Source organism: Cucumis sativus, unplaced genomic scaffold (genome assembly GCF_000004075.3).
Source record: "Cucumis sativus cultivar 9930 unplaced genomic scaffold, Cucumber_9930_V3 scaffold72, whole genome shotgun sequence".
Classification (NCBI taxonomy): domain Eukaryota; kingdom Viridiplantae; phylum Streptophyta; class Magnoliopsida; order Cucurbitales; family Cucurbitaceae; genus Cucumis; species Cucumis sativus.
In genome coordinates, this window is record NW_022279564.1 from 80,266 (window position 1) to 104,230 (window position 23,965).

Genomic DNA, 23,965 nt, shown 5'->3' on the forward strand with positions numbered 1-23,965 from the left:
CTTTTGGTTTATTTTCTTCATTATACTCATTGACCTAAAAACAATAATGGACGAACTAAAACGATCACCAACTTAAGAGTACAAAGATAAGATGAACTAAAATTAAAAATATAAAAATGAAAATAAACATCACAATGAACCAAATGGAACTTGAAGTACACGGAACCAGACGATATGAAATTAAAGCATTTGTTTAAAGGATTGGATGATAGAAGATCAACTCTTTAGACTTTAGAGAAGAGAGTGGAAAAATTGAGATGGGTATTATGTTAGTGTGTATAGGAAAGTTCTATGAAAATGACCACCGACTATTGAGAGACCAATTTGGGGCCAAGTCAATGATTGGTAATTTCAACCTACAATTATGATTTATGACAATGACAATAGCTTAGGTCACTTTGAAAATGACTATAAGATTTTCTAGTTACACATATACACTTCATATTAGACTTGTTCGTTGTAATAATAACTATGTCATGGATGATATAAGCTAAGTACATGTGTTTAGTCTTTAATGTTTGCGTATATTTCTTTACATAATATAATCTTCGAACAACGTAGATAGTAAATAATCAGTATAGAGGTTTGCGTGGTTTATTACCAATATTTATGAGTAGAGAGATAGTTATTCAAGTTGTAAAATAATAGGTGACAATACATGAGTTTTTATTTTAATTTAGTTTTGAGACTTTAAAATATTTGTTTTGACTTTCGTAATTTAAAAAAGTTGATATAATTATTATTGTTTTGAGTTGTGAAGACGTGAGGTCAAATCTCTCATGTCTAGAATGAAATAACGTACCAATTAAATTTGAGCTAAACCCGTTTAAAAAAATTAACTTTTTTTTTTAGTTTTAACAAATCAATGATGTCGGTCAAGAAGTTATGAAAAGCAACCATTGAAGAAAGAGAACTTTAGAAAGAAAAGCAACGTAGTAAATCACAAATGATTTTTTTTTTTTCTTTTAAGTTTAGAGGTTGGAACTAAAACAAACTTTTTCATTACAAGGAAGGATAATCGAACCTTCAAGGTTAGGGAGAAAAATCAAAGAGTGACAAACTAAAATAAATTAAAAAAATTAGGAAACAGAATATACATTTTAAAAGTTTATATTTATAGAGAATGTTAGCTAATTTTTAAAAACTTTTAAATTTTAAGAAAAAAAAATTAAAAGTTTAAAATAATTATGGATTCCAAAATGCAAACATATATTTTAATTGAGTTTAAAAACTAATTATGTATTTATACACGGTAAAATTATGAACAACACGAACATAGTTCAATAATATAGAACTTGTACTTTTTACTTCAATGTCAGTTAGAATTATATGAAATTGTGTCACAAAAAATTCCAAAGAAGGATATGATCTCAAAATGAAAACGCTTGTTGATATAATTTTTTTATAATATGTCACTTTGTTCAAAAGTAAAAAACCAATTGTTAGGGGTTTAGAGAAGGTTTTTCCCCTATGCAATACATGACAACATGATACATTACTAATTTTCTTTTAAACAAAAGATTTTAATATGTATACAATGATAAAGGTCCAAAAACAAATGTAGGAAAGATGAAGCAATTAGTTGCACATTTAGGCTCATGGACTCATTCTAGCACCCACCATACAAGGAGGCCTTGGAAACACACCAACCAATGGTCCAATAGCCCAATAGCCCAATAGCCCAATAGCTTTTGAAATACTTTGGAACACTTCAAGTCTTTTTTAAATACTTCTGCTCGAGAGGCTTCTTTCTCCACAAGAAAATAAAACAGCCGTTGCTCTCTCTTCCACGGTCAAAAGGCACCAATCTCCCGGCGCTTGTTTCAGTTCCTATTTTCTTCTCCACTCTCTACTCTCTTCTTCAGGCAATGCAACCGGCAGACGGAGATTTTTTTCCTAAATGAAATCTTATGGTAGGCGTCTCTATTCCGATTAAGGATTTTTTGAATTAGGGTTTTTCTTTTTTCTGTTCACTGGTTTATTTTACATATGAAGGACAGATCTTGTTTTATTTTCTCATAATTAAGTTTACAGGTTCTTCTCTCTTCTTCAGGCAATGCAATCCAGACGACGGAGATTGTTTTCCTAGATGAAATCTTACGGTAGGCGTCTATATTCCGATTAAGGATTTTTCGAATTAGGGTTTTTTTTTTCTTTTGTTCACTGGTTTAATTTACCTATGATGGACAGATCTTGTTTTATTTTCTCATAATTAAGTTTACAGGTTCTCCTCTCTTCTTCAGGCAATGCAATCCAGACGACGGAGATTGTTTTCCTAGATGAAATCTTACGGTAGGCGTCTATATTCCGATTAAGGATTTTTCGAATTAGGGTTTTTTTTTTCTTTTGTTCACTGGTTTAATTTACCTATGATGGACAGATCTTGTTTTATTTTCTCATAATTAAGTTTACAGGTTCTCCTCTCTTCTTCAGGCAATGCAATCCAGACGACGGAGATTGTTTTCCTAGATGAAATCTTACGGTAGGCGTCTATAATCCGATTAAGGATTTTTCGAATTAGGTTTTTTTTTTTCTTTTGTTCACTGGTTTAATATACCTATGATGGACAGATCTTGTTTTATTTTCTTATAATTAAGTTTACAGGTTCTCCTCTCTTCTTCAGGCAATGCAATCCAGACGACGGAGATTGTTTTCCTAGATGAAATCTTACGGTAGGCGTCTATATTCTTCTTTTGTTCACTGGTTTAATATACCTATGATGGACAGATCTTGTTTTATTTTCTTATAATTAAGTTTGCAGGTTCTCCTCTCTTCTTCAGGCAATGCAATCCAGACGACGGAGATTGTTTTCCTAGATGAAATCTTACGGTAGGCGTCTATATTCTTCTTTTGTTCACTGGTTTAATATACCTATGATGGACAGATCTTGTTTTATTTTCTTATAATTAAGTTTGCAGGTTCTCCTCTCTTCTTCAGGCAATGCAATCCAGACGACGGAGATTGTTTTCCTAGATGAAATCTTACGGTAGGCGTCTATATTCTTCTTTTGTTCACTGGTTTAATTTACCTATGATGGACAGATCTTGTTTTATTTTCTCATAATTAAGTTTACAGGTTCTCCTCTCTTCTTCAGGCAATGCAATCCAGACGACGGAGATTGTTTTCCTAGATGAAATCTTACGGTAGGCGTCTATATTCCGATTATGGATTTTTCGAATTAGGATTTTTTTTCTTCTTTTGTTCACTGGTTTAATTTACCTATGATGGACTCATCTTGTTTTATTTTCTCATAATTAAGTTTACAAGTTCTTCTCTCTTCACGCAATGCAATCTGGCGGACGGAGAGTGTTTTCCTAGATGAAATCTTACGGTAGGCATCTATTCCGATTAAGGATTTTTCCAATTAGGGTGTTTTCTTTTCCTGTTCACTGGTTTAATTTGCCTAAGAAGGACACATCTTGTTTTATTTTCTCATAATTAAGTTTTACAAATTCTTACTTTTAGACATATTCTTTACATTATGTTTTCTTTTACAGGTAGAAGAATAAACTTGGTTAGCTGAGGAGTAAAAGACAGGGTCTGGAAAAAGTGTAAGCTTCTTCTGCTGTAAGTGAATTTAAATTGATGAAATTCCATGAATATACATTTTCAGTGGTTTTGTTAGAAGTTTTAATGACTTAATAGCTTTGCTTCGTAGTCGTAGGAAATTGTTTGTTTATGATAAACTACCTAGGATTATTTTATACATATACAGAATTGTTTTAAATATTGCTTCGTAGTCGATAGATATAGTGTTTTTGTTTCAAAGAGTAGGTGAGTCAAATAGGAGGACTGATTGTAGAGACGGGTTTGAGAAAAGCTGATGAGCAAGGAATGAAATTATAACATCCTTTTTGTCTTAGTGGTTAGGAATGGAGCATTGAACTCTAATTTAAAAAGAAATAAATAATATAAATGTTTTGAGTATTAAAAGTTTTTGAAGGATTGGTGAAGAAACTTATAAGCCTAATAGGTGTTTTTAAAGGAACCAAGAAAAGAGGTCTGAAGGTTTTAATTAAAGGAGTACTTGAATAAAAAATCTTTCGGGTAATTGGTGCAAGTGCAAAGTTAGATTCTGTTGGTTATAAGCTAGATAAGGGCAATCTTATGGAATTGCTGAGTTTGTTAGGTATTAAAGGAGACCAAAGATAAGTTGAATAAGAGAATGATTATCTTCAAGTAGATAGGAAGATAAGTTTGAATAAGGGAATTTCAAATTAAAGTACGATATTGGACTTCAAGTTTTTGATAGATTTCTTGTCATTCTTTGAAGGAAGATTATATGCTAAAGGAAAAGAGATACGGAAGTATATGGTGGATCAAGAGTATTTATTTAAATCAATATCAAAACTGAAAATTGAAGTATTATGCGAAAAATTTGTTTGGAATTGAAGCATTCCATTTGGTTTTCAAATATGAGGGTATAAATTAATATTTATTCAGGAGTTTTTTGGAATTGAAGATACATTTTTATGATTTTGGATTTTAAATGTTAGGAAACTCACAAGTCTAAAAAAGAATAGTTGAAGAGAAAAGTTTGATTGTACACAATATTAACAGAAAAGGTTTTGGATTTGTTGGGTTGAATCCTTATGTTACATAAGGAAAATAAGTTATAATAAAAGAATTTTCTATTATTCAACTATATGATTGTACTTCCACGTTTTGGCGTTTGGTGAGGTCTAGACATTCTTTGGATAAAGGAGTATAAAATTGGATGGAGAGTTCACAACTTGGAGAAACATGATACTTTTAAGATTTGCCAAATTGCCGTGATATCTTATAGGAGAAATTATGAATTTAAAGAGGGAAAAGCACATGGAGTGTGGTGGATCATGGAGTAATTCATTGAAAAGATTTTTAGTAAATGAAACTCTAAAATAACAAGTGCTTGGGTTAATTGGTGCAGGAGTAAAGTTTCTTTTGGTCTAATAAGGTTAATATGAGATTGAAGTTCGACTTTTGAATGAAGTGTTCTTGTCCTTCTTTGGATGAAATAAGTAATGAAATGTTAAGATGGACAGAGATGGGGCACCTATTTGATTTTCTTCACAGTTCTGGCTTTGGCTTGGACATGAAGTTGGTTATATTTGGACATTTTCATTGGTAGAAGGTAGAGTATTAAAAGTTTTTGAAGGATTAGTGGAGAAACTTGTAAGCCTAATATGTGTATTTAAAGGAACCAAGAAAAGAGGCCTAATAGGTTGCCATCTTTTGAAGAAAGGATTATCAAATTGGATCAAGTGTTGAAGCAGTAGGAAAGGAGGAAAAGAGAAAGTGGAAAGGGGGAAATATTGAAGTAAGAAAGTAGAAGAAGAAAATACCAAAATTGAAGATAGGAAAAAAACATGAAAAGTGAGAAGGCTGTGATGATTATTGATTTAGCTTTTAGAAGAGTTCGTACCAAAAAGTTTGTATTACCCATCATTACCTAGAGCCGGACTAGGGTATGATGGGAAATAAATACTTTTTGGTAGCATTCGCTCCTAAAAACTAAGCCAATAATCATCACCGCTTTTATCAAATTTCTTGTTTTTTTCTTGTATTTTAATTTGGTATTTTCTTTTTCTACTTTCTTACTTTGACTAACGGTGAGATTAGCCTAATGGATTAAATTTTTATTTAAGGGATGGGGTGAGTGCTCATATCTCTTTGCCATTGTTTTGAGAAATGATTATCAACTTGAATTAGTGTTGAAATAGTGCACTAAGAGTCAGATTAGCCAATTGGATCAAGGTTTTATTTATAAGCTCTATGGTGATTTTTCGTTGATATGAATATAGCGAAAAGTCATTTGGCTAATGAAATGATATTGAAAAAAGACAACATGGAGGGACTATAGACGACACAAAAAGAAAAGTTAGAATATAAGGAGGCTGGCTGTTAAGAAGAAATCTGACTCAACGAGGTTTGAAAATCTAATATTTCCTCATTATTAGGTAATCTTCTGAAACAGATGGACCAAGAGTTGGTTGAAGAGTCCTAGTGATCTAAAACAGTTATGGTTTTGAGGGATCCACAAGATTTTTTTATAAATGCAAGAGAAACTCATTTTCCTAAAGGGAGTAATTGGACAGATCTTGGAAGGGGTTTTGAGAGAATTATAAACAAAGAAGGAAGACATTAGAATAAAAGTTATTTGGGTAGTTGGACCCAAAGAAGTATAAAATTGGATGGAGAGTTGTGAACAAGGAAAAGCTTTGATGTTTTTTGGATTTGGCAACAACTTGCCACCATGTTTATACGACAAGATAATGTTAGAGATTGCAAAATGAAAAAGGGTAGAGAAGAAACATGGAGTGCGGTGGATGATGGAGTAATTCATCAAAAAAACTTTCAAGTAAGTGAAACTCTAAAATAAATAGTTTTTGGGTTAATTGGTGCAAGAGAAAGGTCCTATTGGTCTAATAAGGTAGACTAGTATGAGATTGAACTTCAATTTTTGAAAGAATAGTTATTGGCTTTCTTTGGATGAAATAAGTTTTGAAATGTTAAGATGGACAGAGATAAGGCATCCGTTTGGTTTTCGCAGTTGTGGCTTTCGCTTGGACATGAAGTTTGTTATATTTGGAGATTCATTGGCACAAGGTTTTGAGTATTAAAAGTTTTAAAGGATTAGTGGAGAAGCGTATAAGCCTAATAGGTGTATTTAAAGGAACCTAGAAAAAGAGGTATGAAGGTTTTTAATTAAAAGAAGTACTTGAATGAAAGTTCTTTGGGTAATTGGCGCTAATTCAAAGTTCAATTCTGTTGGTTATAAGTTAGATAACGGGCAATCTTATGGAATTGCTGAGTTTATTAGGTATTGAAGAAGGCAAAGAGATAAGTTTGTATAAGGCCATGGTTATCCGTAAGGAGATGGGAAGATAAGTGTGAATAAAGGAGTTTCATACTAAAGTATCAAATTTTGGACTTCCAAGTTTTTGATAGAATTCTTGCCATTTTTGTGAAGAAAGATTAGCAAATTCACTAAAGTGCTAATATAATGGACAAACTAAGATACTTTATTTCAGTAGCTGACAATTTGACCGTGGAAATTGATCTAAGTCCAAACATTAACAGTATAGTATATAATTAAAAATGAAATGGTCAAATGTGAGATTCGTTGGTATATGGTTTCTAGGGTTCTACAAGATTGTCTGACAAAATGCAAGAGAAACTCATTTTCTGAAAAGGAGTAATTGGACCGATCATGAAAAGAGTTTTCAGATCATTCTAAACAAAGAAAGGAGACATTAGAATAAAAGGTATTTGAGTAATTGGAACCAAAGAAGTATAAAATTGGATGAAGAGTTTAAGAAGATGGAAAAGCTTTGGTACTTTTTAGGATTGGCAACTACTTGCCATGATGTTTTATACGAGAAGATAACATTAGAGATTGTGAATTTAAAGAGGGGAGAAAAGACACAAAGAGTGTGGTGGATGATGGAGTAATTCATTGGAAGAGTTTCATGTAAATGAAACCTAAACATAAAATGGGTTTGGGTTTATTGGTGCAAGAGAAAAGTTCCTATCGGTCTAATAAAGTAGATTAGTATGAGATTGAAGTTCAACTTTTGAATGAAGAGTTCTTGTCTTTTTTTGGACAAAATAAGTGATGAAATGACGGACAAAGATGAGGCATCCGTTTAGTTTTTGCAATTGTGGCTTTGGCTTGGACATGAAGTTTGTATATTTGGAGATTCGCATTGGCATAGGTTAAAGTATTAAAAGTTTTTTAAGGATTAGTGGAGAAAGTTGTAAAGCCTAATAGGTGTATTTAAGGGAACCAAGAAAAGAGGCCTAATAGGTTGCCATCTTTTGGAGAAAGGATTATCAAATTGGATCAAGTGTCGAGGCCGTAAAGAGAAAGTGGAAAGGGGAAATGCCAATGTAAGAAAGTGGAAAAAGAAAATATCAAAATTAAAGATAGGAAAAAAACATGAAAAGTGAGAAGTCTGTGATGATTATTGATTTAGCGTTTAGAAGAGTTCGTACCAAGAAGTTTGTATTACCCATCATTACCCTAGAGCCGGACTAGGGTATGATGGGTACTAAATACTTTTTTGTAGCATTCGCTGCTAAAAACTAAGCCAATAATCATCACCGCTTTTAACACATTTCTTGTTTTTTCTTGTATTTTAATTTGTTTTTTCTTTTTCTACTTTCTTACTTTGACTAATGGTGAGATTAGCCAAATGGATAAAATTTTTATTTAAGGGATGAGGTGAGTTCTCTTTGCCATTGTTTTGAGAAATGATTATCAACTTGAATTAGTGTTGAAATAGTGCACTAAGAGTCATATTAGCCAATTGGATCAAGGTTTTATTTAAGCTCTATGGTAATTTTTCGTTGATATGAATATAGCGAAAAGTCATTTGCTAATGAAATGATATTGAAAAAAGACACATGGAGGACTATAGACGACACACAAAAGAAAAGTTAGAATATAAGAGTTTTGGATTGAAGTGTGACGTTGAGATTCAAGTTTTGGATTAAAGAACTCTAGCCAATTGTTTTGAGAAAGAAATATCAAAATGGATTTGTGCTGAGATTATGCATTTAAATTGTGAATAGATTAAGTTTTTGTTTAACGAATTTGGTGATTTCCAATGGACATGGTTGTTGGAAAAAAAAGTTGGCTATACTAAAGTAAATTGTAAAAAGAACATGGAGGACTATAATCGACACAAATATAGAAGTGTGGATTTATTTAACAAATTTGGTGATTTCCATGGATATGGTTATTGGAAAAAGAAAAGTTTGCTGAACTAATGTAATTGGCAAAAAGAACGTGGAGGACCAGAAATGGCACAAATAGAGAAGTAAGGATATTTGAGTTTTGGATTGTTAAGTGTTATTCAATTTTAACTTTTGGAATGAATAACCATTGTTTCGAGAAAAGATTATCAGAATGAATTAAGAGTTAAAGATAGTGCACTAAGAGAAGATTAGCCAATTGGATTAAGTTTTTATTTAACGAATTTGGTGATTTGTTGTTGACATGATTATTGGAACAAGAAAAGTTGGCTATACTAATGTAATTGGTATAAAGAACATGAAGGACCATAAAAGGCACAAATATAGAAGTAAGGATATTTGATTTTTTGATTGATGTGTGACATTCAACTTTTAACTTTTTGAATGAAGAGCCAATGTTTTGAAAACAGATTACTTGTTTTGAAAACAGATTACCATAATGGATTTAGAGTTAAGATAGTGCACTACGAGAAAGATTAGCCATTTGGATTTAGGATTTTGTTTAAGGAATTTGGTGATTTGCCATGGATATGGTTAGTGAAGAAGAAATGTTGGCTATACTAATATAATTGGTAAAAAGAACATGGAGGACTAAAAGGAAACAAATAAAGAAGTAAGGATATTTGAGTTTGGATTGAAGTGTGGCATTTGGACTAACTTTTTGGAATGAAGAGCCAATGCTTGGAGAAAGGATTACGATGAATTAAGTGTTAAAATAGTTCGATATTTGAGTTTTGATTGAAGTGTGGCATTTGGACTTTTAACTTTGGAATGAAGAGCCAATGCTTGGAGAAGGATTACGATGAATTAAGTGTTAAAATAGTTCCTTAATTGTAAGATTAGTCAATTGGATTATATAGATCACCAAGTTGTGTTCGTATTGTATGGATATAAACTTCAACGATTGCAGTAAGGAATAGATCAATTTCAGAATGAAAAGTACGAAAAACAAGAAGAGAATTAAAAGAACTATCCTCTCTGCTTTTGGTTAATTTGTGCAAGAGAAAGGTCCCATTGGTGTAATAAGGTGTCGGATGAGATTGAACTTAAATTTTGAATGAAGAGTTATTTGCTTTCTTTGGATGAAATAAGTTACGAAATGTTAAGATGGACAGAGATAAGGTATCCATTTGGTTTTCGGAGTAGTGGCTTTCGCTTGGACATGAAGTTTGTTATATTTGTGGAGATTCATTGGCACAAGGTTTTGGAGTATTAAAAGTTTTGAAGGATTGGTGGAGAAGCGTATAAGCCTAATAGGTGTATCTAATGGAACCAAAAAAAGAAGTATGGAGGTTTTTAATTAAAGGAAGTACTTGAATGAAAGATCTTTGGGTAATTAACGCTAATGCTGGTTCGATTCTGTTTATTATAAGCTGATTACGGGCAATCTATGGAATTGCTTAGTTTGTTAGGTATTGAAGAAGGCAGGAAGATAAGTTTGTATAAGGCCATGATTATGTAAGGAGATGGGAAGATAAGTTTGAATAAAGGAATTTATACTAAATATAAAAAGAACATGGAGGACTATAAATGGGACAAATAGAGAAGTAAGGATATTTGAGTTTTGCATTTAAGTGTGGCATTGGACTTCAACTTTTGGAATGAAGAGCCAATGTTCAGAGAAAAGATTATCAAAATGGATTAAGAGTTAAGATAGTGCACTAAGAGAAATATTAGCCAATTGAATTAAGTTTTAATTAAACGAATTTGGTGATTTGCCATGTACATGGTTATTGGAAAAGAAAACTGGGCCATACTATTGCAATATTGGTAAAAAAGAACATAGAAGATCATAAATGACACAAATAGAGAAGTAAGGACATTTGATTTTTGGATTGAAGTGTGACATTGGCTTTTAACTTTTGGAATGAAGAGTCAATGTTTAGAGAAAAGATTATCATAATGGATTAAGAGTTAAGATAGTGCACTAAGAGAAAGACTAGCCAATTGGATTTTTAGTTTTTATTTAACAAATTTGGTGATTTCCCATGGACGTGGTTATTGGAAAAAGAAAAGTTGGCTATACTAATGTAATTGGTAAAAATAAATGGAGGACTATAAATGGCACAAATAGAGAAGTCAAGATATTTGAGTTTTGAATTGAAGTGTGACATTCGACTTGAACATTTCAGTGGTTTTGTTAGAAGTTTAATGACTGAATAGCTTTGCTTCGTAGTCGTAGGAAATTGTTTGTTTATGATAAACTACCTAGGATTATTTTATACATATACAGAACTGTTTTAAATATTGCTTCATGGAATATCTTTGTTTTGTTTTTATGTGTTCTTTGTCGATATATATATGTGTTTTTGTTTCAAAGAGTAGGTGAGTCAAATAGTAGGACTGATTGTAAGACGGGTTGAGAGATTGATGAGCAAGGAATGAAATTATAACATCCTTTATGTCTTAGTGGTTAGGAATGGAGCATTGAACTCTAATTTTAAAATAAATAATAAATATATATGTTTTGAGTATTAAAAGTTTTTGAAGGATTGTGAAGAAACTTATAAACTAATAGGTTTTTTAAAAGAACCAAGAAAAGAGGTCTGAAGGTTTTTAATTAAAGGAGTACTTGAATAAAAATTCTTTCGGGTAATTGGTGCAAGTGCAAAGATAGATTCTGTTGGTTATAAGCTAGATAAGGCAATCTTATGGAATTGCTGAGTTTGTTAGGTATTAAAGAGACCAAAAGATAAGTTGAATAAGAGAATGATTATCTTCAAGTAGATAGGAAGATAATTTGAATAAGGGAATTTCAAATAAAAGTACGATTTCGACTTCAAGTTTTTGATAGATTTCTTGCCATTTTTGGAAGAAATTAGCAAATTCACTAAAGTGCTAATAAATGGACAAACTAAGATACTTTATTTCAGTAGCTGACAATTGACCGTGGAAATTGATCTAAGTCCAAAACATTAACAGTATAGTATATAATTAAAAATGAAATGGTCAAATGTGAGATTCGTTGGTATATGGTTTCTAGGGTTCTACAAGATTGTCTGACAAAATGCAAGAGAAACTCATTTTCTGAAAAGGAGTAATTGGACCGATCATGAAAAGAGTTTTCAGATCATTCTAAACAAAGAAAGGAGACATTAGAATAAAAGGTATTTGAGTAATTGGAACCAAAGAAGTATAAAATTGGATGAAGAGTTTAAGAAGATGGAAAAGCTTTGGTACTTTTTAGGATTGGCAACTACTTGCCATGATGTTTTATACGAGAAGATAACATTAGAGATTGTGAATTTAAAGAGGGGAGAAAAGACACAAAGAGTGTGGTGGATGATGGAGTAATTCATTGGAAGAGTTTCATGTAAATGAAACCTAAACATAAAATGGGTTTGGGTTTATTGGTGCAAGAGAAAAGTTCCTATCGGTCTAATAAAGTAGATTAGTATGAGATTGAAGTTCAACTTTTGAATGAAGAGTTCTTGTCTTTTTTTGGACAAAATAAGTGATGAAATGACGGACAAAGATGAGGCATCCGTTTAGTTTTTGCAATTGTGGCTTTGGCTTGGACATGAAGTTTGTTATATTTGGAGATTCGCATTGGCATAGGTTAAAGTATTAAAAGTTTTTTAAGGATTAGTGGAGAAAGTTGTAAAGCCTAATAGGTGTATTTAAGGAACCAAGAAAAGAGGCCTAATAGGTTGCCATCTTTTGGAGAAAGGATTATCAAATTGGATCAAGTGTCGAGGCCGTAAAGAGAAAGTGGAAAGGGGAAATGCCAATGTAAGAAAGTGGAAAAAGAAAATATCAAAATTAAAGATAGGAAAAAAACATGAAAAGTGAGAAGTCTGTGATGATTATTGATTTAGCGTTTAGAAGAGTTCGTACCAAGAAGTTTGTATTACCCATCATTACCCTAGAGCCGGACTAGGGTATGATGGGTACTAAATACTTTTTTGTAGCATTCGCTGCTAAAAACTAAGCCAATAATCATCACCGCTTTTAACACATTTCTTGTTTTTTCTTGTATTTTAATTTGTTATTTTCTTTTTCTACTTTCTTACTTTGACTAATGGTGAGATTAGCCAAATGGATAAAATTTTTATTTAAGGGATGAGGTGAGTTCTCTTTGCCATTGTTTTGAGAAATGATTATCAACTTGAATTAGTGTTGAAATAGTGCACTAAGAGTCATATTAGCCAATTGGATCAAGGTTTTATTTAAGCTCTATGGTAATTTTTCGTTGATATGAATATAGCGAAAAGTCATTTGGCTAATGAAATGATATTGAAAAAAGACAACATGGAGGACTATAGACGACACAAAAAGAAAAGTTAGAATATAAGAGTTTTGGATTGAAGTGTGACGTTGAGATTCAAGTTTTGGATTAAAGAACTCTAGCCAATTGTTTTGAGAAAGAAATATCAAAATGGATTTGTGCTGAGATTATGCATTTAAATTGTGAATAGATTAAGTTTTTGTTTAACGAATTTGGTGATTTCCAATGGACATGGTTGTTGGAAAAAAAAGTTGGCTATACTAAAGTAAATTGTAAAAAGAACATGGAGGACTATAATCGACACAAATATAGAAGTGTGGATTTATTTAACAAATTTGGTGATTTCCATGGATATGGTTATTGGAAAAAGAAAAGTTTGCTGAACTAATGTAATTGGCAAAAAGAACGTGGAGGACCAGAAATGGCACAAATAGAGAAGTAAGGATATTTGAGTTTTGGATTGTTAAGTGTTATTCAATTTTAACTTTTGGAATGAATAACCATTGTTTCGAGAAAAGATTATCAGAATGAATTAAGAGTTAAAGATAGTGCACTAAGAGGAAGATTAGCCAATTGGATTAAGTTTTTATTTAACGAATTTGGTGATTTGTTGTTGACATGATTATTGGAACAAGAAAAGTTGGCTATACTAATGTAATTGGTATAAAGAACATGAAGGACCATAAAAGGCACAAATATAGAAGTAAGGATATTTGATTTTTTGATTGATGTGTGACATTCAACTTTTAACTTTTGGAATGAAGAGCCAATGTTTTGAAAACAGATTACTTGTTTTGAAAACAGATTACCATAATGGATTTAGAGTTAAGATAGTGCACTACGAGAAAGATTAGCCATTTGGATTTAGGATTTTGTTTAAGGAATTTGGTGATTTGCCATGGATATGGTTAGTGGAAGAAGAAATGTTGGCTATACTAATATAATTGGTAAAAAGAACATGGAGGACTATAAAGGAAACAAATAAAGAAGTAAGGATATTTGAGTTTTGGATTGAAGTGTGGCATTTGGACTTTAACTTTTGGAATGAAGAGCCAATGCTTGGAGAAAGGATTACGATGAATTAAGTGTTAAAATAGTTCGATATTTGAGTTTTGGATTGAAGTGTGGCATTTGGACTTTTAACTTTTGGAATGAAGAGCCAATGCTTGGAGAAAGGATTACGATGAATTAAGTGTTAAAATAGTTCCTTAATTGTAAGATTAGTCAATTGGATTATGATAGATCACCAAGTTGTGTTCGTATTGTATGGATATAAACTTCAACGATTGCAGTAAGGAATAGATCAATTTCAGAATGAAAAGTACGAAAAACCAAGAAGAGAATTAAAAGAACTATCCTCTCTGCTTTTGGGTTAATTTGTGCAAGAGAAAGGTCCCATTGGTGTAATAAGGTGTCGGATGAGATTGAACTTAAATTTTTGAATGAAGAGTTATTTGCTTTCTTTGGATGAAATAAGTTACGAAATGTTAAGATGGACAGAGATAAGGTATCCATTTGGTTTTCGGAGTAGTGGCTTTCGCTTGGACATGAAGTTTGTTATATTTGTGGAGATTCATTGGCACAAGGTTTTGGAGTATTAAAAGTTTTGAAGGATTGGTGGAGAAGCGTATAAGCCTAATAGGTGTATCTAATGGAACCAAAAAAAGAAGTATGGAGGTTTTTAATTAAAGGAAGTACTTGAATGAAAGATCTTTGGGTAATTAACGCTAATGCTGGTTCGATTCTGTTTATTATAAGCTGATTACGGGCAATCTTATGGAATTGCTTAGTTTGTTAGGTATTGAAGAAGGCAGGAAGATAAGTTTGTATAAGGCCATGATTATGTAAGGAGATGGGAAGATAAGTTTGAATAAAGGAATTTTATACTAAAGTATAAAAAGAACATGGAGGACTATAAATGGGACAAATAGAGAAGTAAGGATATTTGAGTTTTGCATTTAAGTGTGGCATTGGACTTCAACTTTTGGAATGAAGAGCCAATGTTCAGAGAAAAGATTATCAAAATGGATTAAGAGTTAAGATAGTGCACTAAGAGAAATATTAGCCAATTGAATTAAGTTTTAATTAAACGAATTTGGTGATTTGCCATGTACATGGTTATTGGAAAAAGAAAACTGGGCCATACTATTGCAATATTGGTAAAAAGAACATAGAAGATCATAAATGACACAAATAGAGAAGTAAGGACATTTGATTTTTGGATTGAAGTGTGACATTGGCTTTTAACTTTTGGAATGAAGAGTCAATGTTTAGAGAAAAGATTATCATAATGGATTAAGAGTTAAGATAGTGCACTAAGAGAAAGACTAGCCAATTGGATTTTTAGTTTTTATTTAACAAATTTGGTGATTTCCCATGGACGTGGTTATTGGAAAAAGAAAAGTTGGCTATACTAATGTAATTGGTAAAAATAAATGGAGGACTATAAATGGCACAAATAGAGAAGTCAAGATATTTGAGTTTTGAATTGAAGTGTGACATTCGACTTGAACATTTTCAGTGGTTTTGTTAGAAGTTTAATGACTGAATAGCTTTGCTTCGTAGTCGTAGGAAATTGTTTGTTTATGATAAACTACCTAGGATTATTTTATACATATACAGAACTGTTTTAAATATTGCTTCATGGGAATATCTTTGTTTTGTTTTTATGTGTTCTTTGTCGATATATATAGTGTTTTTGTTTCAAAGAGTAGGTGAGTCAAATAGTAGGACTGATTGTAAAGACGGGTTTGAGAGAAGTTGATGAGCAAGGAATGAAATTATAACATCCTTTATTGTCTTAGTGGTTAGGAATGGAGCATTGAACTCTAATTTTAAAATAAATAATAATATATATGTTTTGAGTATTAAAAGTTTTTGAAGGATTGGTGAAGAAACTTATAAGCCTAATAGGTGTTTTTAAAGGAACCAAGAAAAGAGGTCTGAAGGTTTTTAATTAAAGGGAGTACTTGAATAAAAATTCTTTCGGGTAATTGGTGCAAGTGCAAAGATAGATTCTGTTGGTTATAAGCTAGATAAGGGGCAATCTTATGGAATTGCTGAGTTTGTTAGGTATTAAAGGAGACCCAAAGATAAGTTGAATAAGAGAATGATTATCTTCAAGTAGATAGGAAGATAAGTTTGAATAAGGGAATTTCAAATTAAAGTACGATTTCGGACTTCAAGTTTTTGATAGATTTCTTGTCATTCTTTGGAAGAAAGATTAGCAAACTCATTGAAGTGCTAATGAAATGGACAAACTAAGATACTTTCTTTGAGTAGCTGACAATTGGCTATGGAGATTGATTTGAGACTTGACTAATGAAATGGACAAACTAAGAAAAGAGGTCTGAAGGTTTTTAATTAAAGGGAGTACTTGAATAAAAATTCTTTCGGGTAATTGGTGCAAGTGCAAAGTTAGATTCTGTTGGTTATAAGCTAGATAAGGGGCAATCTTATGGAATTGCTGAGTTTGTTAGGTATTAAAGGAGACCCAAAGATAAGTTGAATAAGAGAATGATTATCTTCAAGTAGATAGGAAGATAAGTTTGAATAAGGGAATTTCAAATTAAAGTACGATATTGGACTTCAAGTTTTTGATAGATTTCTTGTCATTCTTTGGAAGAAAGATTAGCAAACTCATTGAAGTGCTAATGAAATGGACAAACTAAGCTACTTTCTTTGAGTAGCTGACAATTGGCTATGGAGATTGATTTGAGACCTGACGATAACATTAGAGTGTGCCATTAAGAATGAAAAAGTCACATGGAGATTCATTGGTATATGGTATTTATGGTTCAACAATATTCTTGGATAAGTGCAAGAGAAACTCATTCTCCTAAAAGGAGTAATTGGACATATGATGGAAAGAGGTTTGAGACAGTTCTAAACAAAGAAAGGAGGCATTAGAAGAAAAGGTATTTGGGTAATTGGAAGCGAAGAAAAGTTGCATCGTATTTGGTCACTTGTTGAGTTGAAGTGTTATGTATGTAATGTGGGAGGAAGATAAGTACAATTAGAGAATTATGGATTAGTATATGGTATGATATTGGACTCCTATTTTTTATGGAAGCGTTCTATTCGATGAAACATTAAACAATTGGATGAAGAGTTGAGAAAATGGACAAATTAAGGTACTTTCTTATAATTGGCTACAATTTTCACGAAAAATGATGTTAGAATTCAAGATTATATGCTAAAGGAAAAGAGATACGGAAGTATATGGTGGATCAAGAGTATTTATTTAAATCAATATCAAAACTGAAAATTGAAGTATTATTTGAAGAATTTGTTTGGAATAAAATGGACTTGAGCATTCCATTTGGTTTTCAAATATGAGGGTACAAATTAATATTTATTCAGGAGTTTTTTGGAATTGAAGATACATTTTTATGATTTTGGATTTTAAATGTTAAGAAACTCACAAGTCTAAAAAAGAATAGTTGAAGAGAAAAGTTTGATTGTACACAATATTAACAGAAAAGGTTTTGGATTTGTTGGGTTGAATCGTTATGTTACATAAGGAAAATAAGTTATAATAAAAGAATTTTCTATTATTCAACTATATGATTGTACTTCCACGTTTTGGCGTTTGGTGAGGTCTAGACATTCTTTGGATAAAGGAGTATAAAATTGGATGGAGAGTTCACAACTTGGAGAAACATGATACTTTTAAGATTTGCCAAATTGCCGTGATATCTTATAGGAGAAATTATGAATTTAAAGAGGGGAAAAGCACATGGAGTGTGGTGGATCATGGAGTAATTCATTGAAAAGATTTTTAGTAAATGAAACTCTAAAATAACAAGTGCTTGGGTTAATTGGTGCAGGAGTAAAGTTTCTTTTGGTCTAATAAGGTTAATATGAGATTGAAGTTCGACTTTTGAATGAAGTGTTCTTGTCCTTCTTTGGATGAAATAAGTAATGAAATGTTAAGATGGACAGAGATGGGGCACCTATTTGATTTTCTTCACAGTTCTGGCTTTGGCTTGGACATGAAGTTGGTTATATTTGGACATTTTCATTGGTAGAAGGTAGAGTATTAAAAGTTTTTGAAGGATTGGTGGAGAAACTTGTAAGCCTAATATGTGTATTTAAAGGAACCAAGAAAAGAGGCCTAATAGGTTGCCATCTTTTGAAGAAAGGATTATCAAATTGGATCAAGTGTTGAAGCAGTAGGAGAGAAAGTGGAAAGGAGGAAAAGAGAAAGTGGAAAGGAGGAAAAGAGAAAGTGGAAAGGGGGAAATATTGAAGTCAGAAAGTAGAAGAAGAAAATACCAAAATTGAAGATAGGAAAAAAACATGAGAAGTGAGAAGGCTGTGATGATTATTGATTTAGCTTTTAGAAGAGTTCGTACCAAAAAGTTTGTATTACCCATCATTACCCTAGAGCCGGACTAGGGTATGATGGGAAATAAATACTTTTTGTAGCATTCGCTCCTAAAAACTAAGCCAATAATCATCACCGCTTTTATCAAATTTCTTGTTTTTTTCTTGTATTTTAATTTGGTATTTTCTTTTTCTACTTTCTTACTTTGACTAACGGTGAGATTAGCCTAATGGATTAAATTTTTATTTAAGGGATGGGTGAGTGCTCATATCTCTTTGCCATTGTTTTGAGAAATGATTATCAACTTGAATTAGTGTTGAAATAGTGCACTAAGAGTCAGATTAGCCAATTGGATCAAGGTTTTATTTATAAGCTCTATGGTGATTTTTCGTTGATATGAATATAGCGAAAAGTCATTTGGCTAATGAAATGATATTGAAAAAAGACAACATGGAGGGACTATAGACGACACAAAAAGAAAAGTTAGAATATAAGGAGGCTGGCTGTTAAGAAGAAATCTGACTCAACGAGGTTTGAAAATCTAATATTTCCTCATTATTAGGTAATCTTCTGAAACAGATGGACCAAGAGTTGGTTGAAGAGTCCTAGTGATCTAAAACAGTTATGGTTTTGAGGGATCCACAAGATTTTTTTTATAAATGCAAGAGAAACTCATTTTCCTAAAGGGAGTAATTGGACAGATCTTGGAAGGGGTTTTGAGAGAATTATAAACAAAGAAGGAAGACATTAGAATAAAAGTTATTTGGGTAGTTGGACCCAAAGAAGTATAAAATTGGATGGAGAGTTGTGAACAAGGAAAAGCTTTGATGTTTTTTGGATTTGGCAACAACTTGCCACCATGTTTATACGACAAGATAATGTTAGAGATTGCAAAATGAAAAAGGGTAGAGAAGAAACATGGAGTGCGGTGGATGATGGAGTAATTCATCAAAAAAACTTTCAAGTAAGTGAAACTCTAAAATAAATAGTTTTTGGGTTAATTGGTGCAAGAGAAATGTCCTATTGGTCTAATAAGGTAGACTAGTATGAGATTGAACTTCAATTTTTGAAAGAATAGTTATTGGCTTTCTTTGGATGAAATAAGTTTTGAAATGTTAAGATGGACAGAGATAAGGCATCCGTTTGGTTTTCGCAGTTGTGGCTTTCGCTTGGACATGAAGTTTGTTATATTTGGAGATTCATTGGCACAAGGTTTTGAGTATTAAAAGTTTTAAAGGATTAGTGGAGAAGCGTATAAGCCTAATAGGTGTATTTAAAGGAACCTAGAAAAAGAGGTATGAAGGTTTTTAATTAAAAGAAGTACTTGAATGAAAGTTCTTTGGGTAATTGGCGCTAATTCAAAGTTCAATTCTGTTGGTTATAAGTTAGATAACGGGCAATCTTATGGAATTGCTGAGTTTATTAGGTATTGAAGAAGGCAAAGAGATAAGTTTGTATAAGGCCATGGTTATCTGTAAGGAGATGGGAAGATAAGTGTGAATAAAGGAGTTTCATACTAAAGTATCAAATTTTGGACTTCCAAGTTTTTGATAGAATTCTTGCCATTTTTGTGAAGAAAGATTAGCAAATTCACTAAAGTGCTAATATAATGGACAAACTAAGATACTTTATTTCAGTAGCTGACAATTGACCGTGGAAATTGATCTAAGACCAAACATTAACAGTATAGTATATAATTAAAAATGAAATGGTCAAATGTGAGATTCGTTGGTATATGGTTTCTAGGGTTCTACAAGATTTTCTGACAAAATGCAAGAGAAACTCATTTTCTGAAAAGGAGTAATTGGACCGATCATGAAAAGAGTTTTCAGATCATTCTAAACAAAGAAAGGAGACATTAGAATAAATGGTATTTGAGTAATTGGAACCAAAGAAGTATAAAATTGGATGAAGAGTTTAAGAAGATGGAAAAGCTTTGGTACTTTTTAGGATTGGCAACTACTTGCCATGATGTTTTATACGAGAAGATAACATTAGAGATTGTGAATTTAAAGAGGGGAGAAAAGACACAAAGAGTGTGGTGGATGATGGAGTAATTCATTGGAAGAGTTTCATGTAAATGAAACCTAAACATAAAATGGGTTTGGGTTTATTGGTGCAAGAGAAAAGTTCCTATCGGTCTAATAAAGTAGATTAGTATGAGATTGAAGTTCAACTTTTGAATGAAGAGTTCTTGTCTTTTTTTGGACAAAATAAGTGATGAAATGACGGACAAAGATGAGGCATCCGTTTAGTTTTTGCAATTGTGGCTTTGGCTTGGACATGAAGTTTGTTATATTTGGAGATTCGCATTGGCATAGGTTAAAGTATTAAAAGTTTTTTAAGGATTAGTGGAGAAAGTTGTAAAGCCTAATAGGTGTATTTAAGGGAACCAAGAAAAGAGGCCTAATAGGTTGCCATCTTTTGGAGAAAGGATTATCAAATTGGATCAAGTGTTGAGGCCGTAAAGAGAAAGTGGAAAGGAGAAATGCCAACGTAAGAAAGTGGAAAAAGAAAATACCAAAATTGAAGATAGGAAAAAAACATGAAAAGTGAGAAGGCTGTGATGATTATTGATTTAGCGTTTAGAAGAGTTCGTACCAAGAAGTTTGTATTACCCATCATTACCCTAGAGCCGGACTAGGGTATGATGGGGTAATAAATACTTTTTTGTAGCATTCGCTGCTAAAAACTAAGCCAATAATCATCACCGCCTTTATCACATTTCTTGTGTTTTTTCTTGTATTTTAATTTGGTATTTTCTTTTTCTACTTTCTTACTTTGACTAATGGTGAGATTAGCCAAATGGATAAAATTTTTATTTAAGGGATGAGGTGAGTTTTCATCTCTCTTTGCCATTGTTTTGAGAAATGATTGATAGTAAATACATTGAGGTGTGATGTTTGTTTAATTGGTCGAATTGATGTTTCTTCTTGAAAGCGATATTGGTGAATTGGTGTTAGGATCCTTGAGTTTCGTCGTAAGCTTCGTTGGAGTTCGATTCTCCACTTTTTGGGTAAGTTGTGGAAATTACATATAGGATGAATTGAATGGATGTATTTTTTTGAGGAAGTGATTGATTTTTGGTTAATTATGTTTAAGTTGGTTCATGGCACTTTAGTTTGCTAAGGAAGCTTAAGTGATGTTAAGATAAAGAGATTTCTACTACTGGAACCATATGTAAATTTCAATGATTAAAAGAACTCAATTGTTATATGTAAACGGAATGTGTTGATGGAATTGACTGAATTGATTGAATTTGAGGATGGTTGATTGTTATGTTAAAGTATAGGTAGTGTACTGTTGGCTGAATTAACTGAGGTGGGTGATGCTCATTTGTGAGGTGGGTGATGCTCATTTGTTCAAGAAACCGTTATGCTAATGAATGATTTATGTACTGGTATGAGTAAATTGACTGTATATTTGTTGGACTAAAATAATTATATGTGGATGGCAACCAACTTGGACTGCATTTGGACTTGACTGTTTAAGATGTTAAATTGGACAGAGATGGGTTGATTGATATGTAAATTTAAATATGATTGATGTTTAGTATGATTGATTGAACTGTGATGTGTACTGGTGTTTGTAAAGGAGAAATGTCGATAGTTTTAACTGTGATTTGATGTGATTGTTATGAATTATTAAAATGATTGAGGGGAAATGGTTAGCTTTTTCTATGGGGTAGTGTGCCTTGCAGGTGTCCCACGGAATCACCACTTGTTGTGTATCCTTTAGGGGCACTAGACTGATAAGTGCGTTATTTGGAGCACAAGACTGATTATGTGCATCCTACGGGATCACGAGATTGTTATGGTACAGGTAATACGAGAAATAGATCGACAAGGGACAAAAAGGATATGTGACCGTTATAAGGGGGCCTAGTTTTCATAAAATTTGCTTCTGCCTATGGTTTTATTTTATTTTTTATTGAACTGAGTTTATGGATAGTTATTTTGTAAACAATACTTTTAGAATTTTATTTGTTAAAATTGTTTTGTGCTAAAGTAAAGACTTCAACTTAGATAGAAAAGTAAAGTGGTTAGATGATATGAGAGCTCAAGTTTTAAGTTATGTGTTGGTGACTTTAAAGGGAACTAAATACATAGTTAAGATAAGTTTATTCTAAACACAATGAATGGTTTTAGGATGAAGGTATTGAGGAAAGAACAAGAAAACTTCAGAGCATAGTTGTATTAAGTTGATTTTGAGAAACTGTTTTGAGTTTATCGTGAATGAAAAGTTACTAGTTTGGAGTTTGAAAAATGGCATGTAGTTTAACCATGCAAACATAGTTTGTTCAACAAGGAGAAATGCAAAGCCAATGTTTGGAAAACAGATTCCCATAATGGATTTAGAGTTAAGATAGTGCACTAAGAGAAAGATTAGCCTATTGGATTAAGTTTTTGTTTAATGAATTTGATTATTTTCCATGGACATGGTCATTGAAAAAGAAAAGTTGGCTATACTATGGTAAAAAGAACATGAATGACTATAAATGGTACAAATAGAGAAGTAAAGATATTTGAATTTTGGATTGAAGTGTGGCATTCGACTATAACTTTGGATTGAAGAGTCAATGTTTAGATAAAGATTATCAGAGTGGATTAAGAGTTAGAGATATAATGCACTAAGAGAAATATTAGCCTATTCGATTATGCTTTTGTTTAATGAATTTGATTATTTTCCATGGACATGGTCATTGGAAAAGAAAAGTTGGCTATACTAATGTATATGGTAAAAACAACATGGAGGACTGTAAATGGTACAGATAGAGCTGTAAGGATATTTTAATTTTGCATTAAAGTGTGGCATTGGTCTTTAACTTTTGAAATGAAGAGCCAAGATTATCAAAATGGATTAGGAATTAAGATAGTACACTAAGAGAAAGATTAGCCAAAGATGTCTAACAATCCTTCATATGGAATTGTAGAGAATTGGTCAAGGAGATAAGACTTAAGAAAGTAGGCAAATTAAGGTACTTTTTATGATTACTGAATATTTATTCATTGTCTTTTTTTATTGGTATGTTATTTTTTATTTGAACTTGTTGGATTGAAATTTTCCTCCAACCCCAACCCCTTTTGTGAGAAAGGTTTGTTTGTATGACTCACTAGGGGTTTGTGTATTTTGTGATATCTTTGGGATAATGATCCTAGTGAAGTGCAGCCCCATTTTAGATTTCATATTTCTTTCTTATCTTCAATTTTGAAGACTTTTTGTAAGGCTAATTCAGTTTTATTTTTGAATGGTTGGAGGCCCAATTTTTTCATGCAGGTAGCTGATGTATTCTTGCTCTAGTGGCACTGATGGCCTTTATGATTAGATTTCATCAAAAAGTTCGTTTTCTAAAGTATGTGTGTATTGATCAGTTGGAGTGTTTCTTAATTGATGTCGGGCCAACTTTAAACAAATAAATTATTTATAATGATGTTAGAATATTCTTTTTCTTTGTCTTTTCTTCCACAGGTATACTATATTAATGAATGGGGTGAGGGAATTTGAACCAATTAGTTCGAAGTTAATAATACAAAATGTCAAACCCTATGGTTGTTTTATCAACCTAAAGAGAAATCGCACTTAAATGTTTGATTAAACACTTATCCATGCCTAATCGTTAGGACTTTGGTCATACTTATTTCAATCTAATGGAAATGAACCAATGGTAA

The 23,965-nt window shown here is 32.0% G+C and overlaps 1 protein-coding gene across 50 annotated transcripts; it reads left to right on the forward strand.

Moving 5' to 3' along the window:
- Positions 1 to 1,725: 1,725 nt before the first annotated feature.
- LOC105436330 lies at positions 1,726 to 23,940 on the forward strand. 50 transcript variants are annotated; one of them, XR_004219235.1, is made up of 12 exons: positions 1,734 to 1,913; positions 2,035 to 2,102; positions 2,225 to 2,292; positions 2,415 to 2,482; positions 2,605 to 2,672; positions 2,762 to 2,829; positions 2,919 to 2,986; positions 3,076 to 3,143; positions 3,260 to 3,331; positions 3,498 to 3,567; positions 23,555 to 23,649; positions 23,734 to 23,940. XR_004219235.1 is itself a non-coding variant. In XM_031889873.1 (9 exons), the coding sequence occupies exons 1-7, from the start codon at positions 1,911 to 1,913 to the stop codon at positions 2,971 to 2,973; spliced, it is 426 nt and encodes a 141-aa protein (XP_031745733.1). In that variant the 5' UTR covers positions 1,726 to 1,910; the 3' UTR covers positions 2,974 to 2,986; positions 3,076 to 3,143; positions 3,260 to 3,335. The 50 variants fall into 50 exon arrangements, 5 of the variants coding, with proteins under 5 accessions (XP_031745733.1, XP_031745735.1, XP_031745737.1 ...); XR_004219239.1 differs by having other exon boundaries at positions 23,574 to 23,649; XR_004219237.1 differs by having other exon boundaries at positions 23,574 to 23,649; positions 23,766 to 23,940.
- Positions 23,941 to 23,965: the final 25 nt, after the last annotated feature.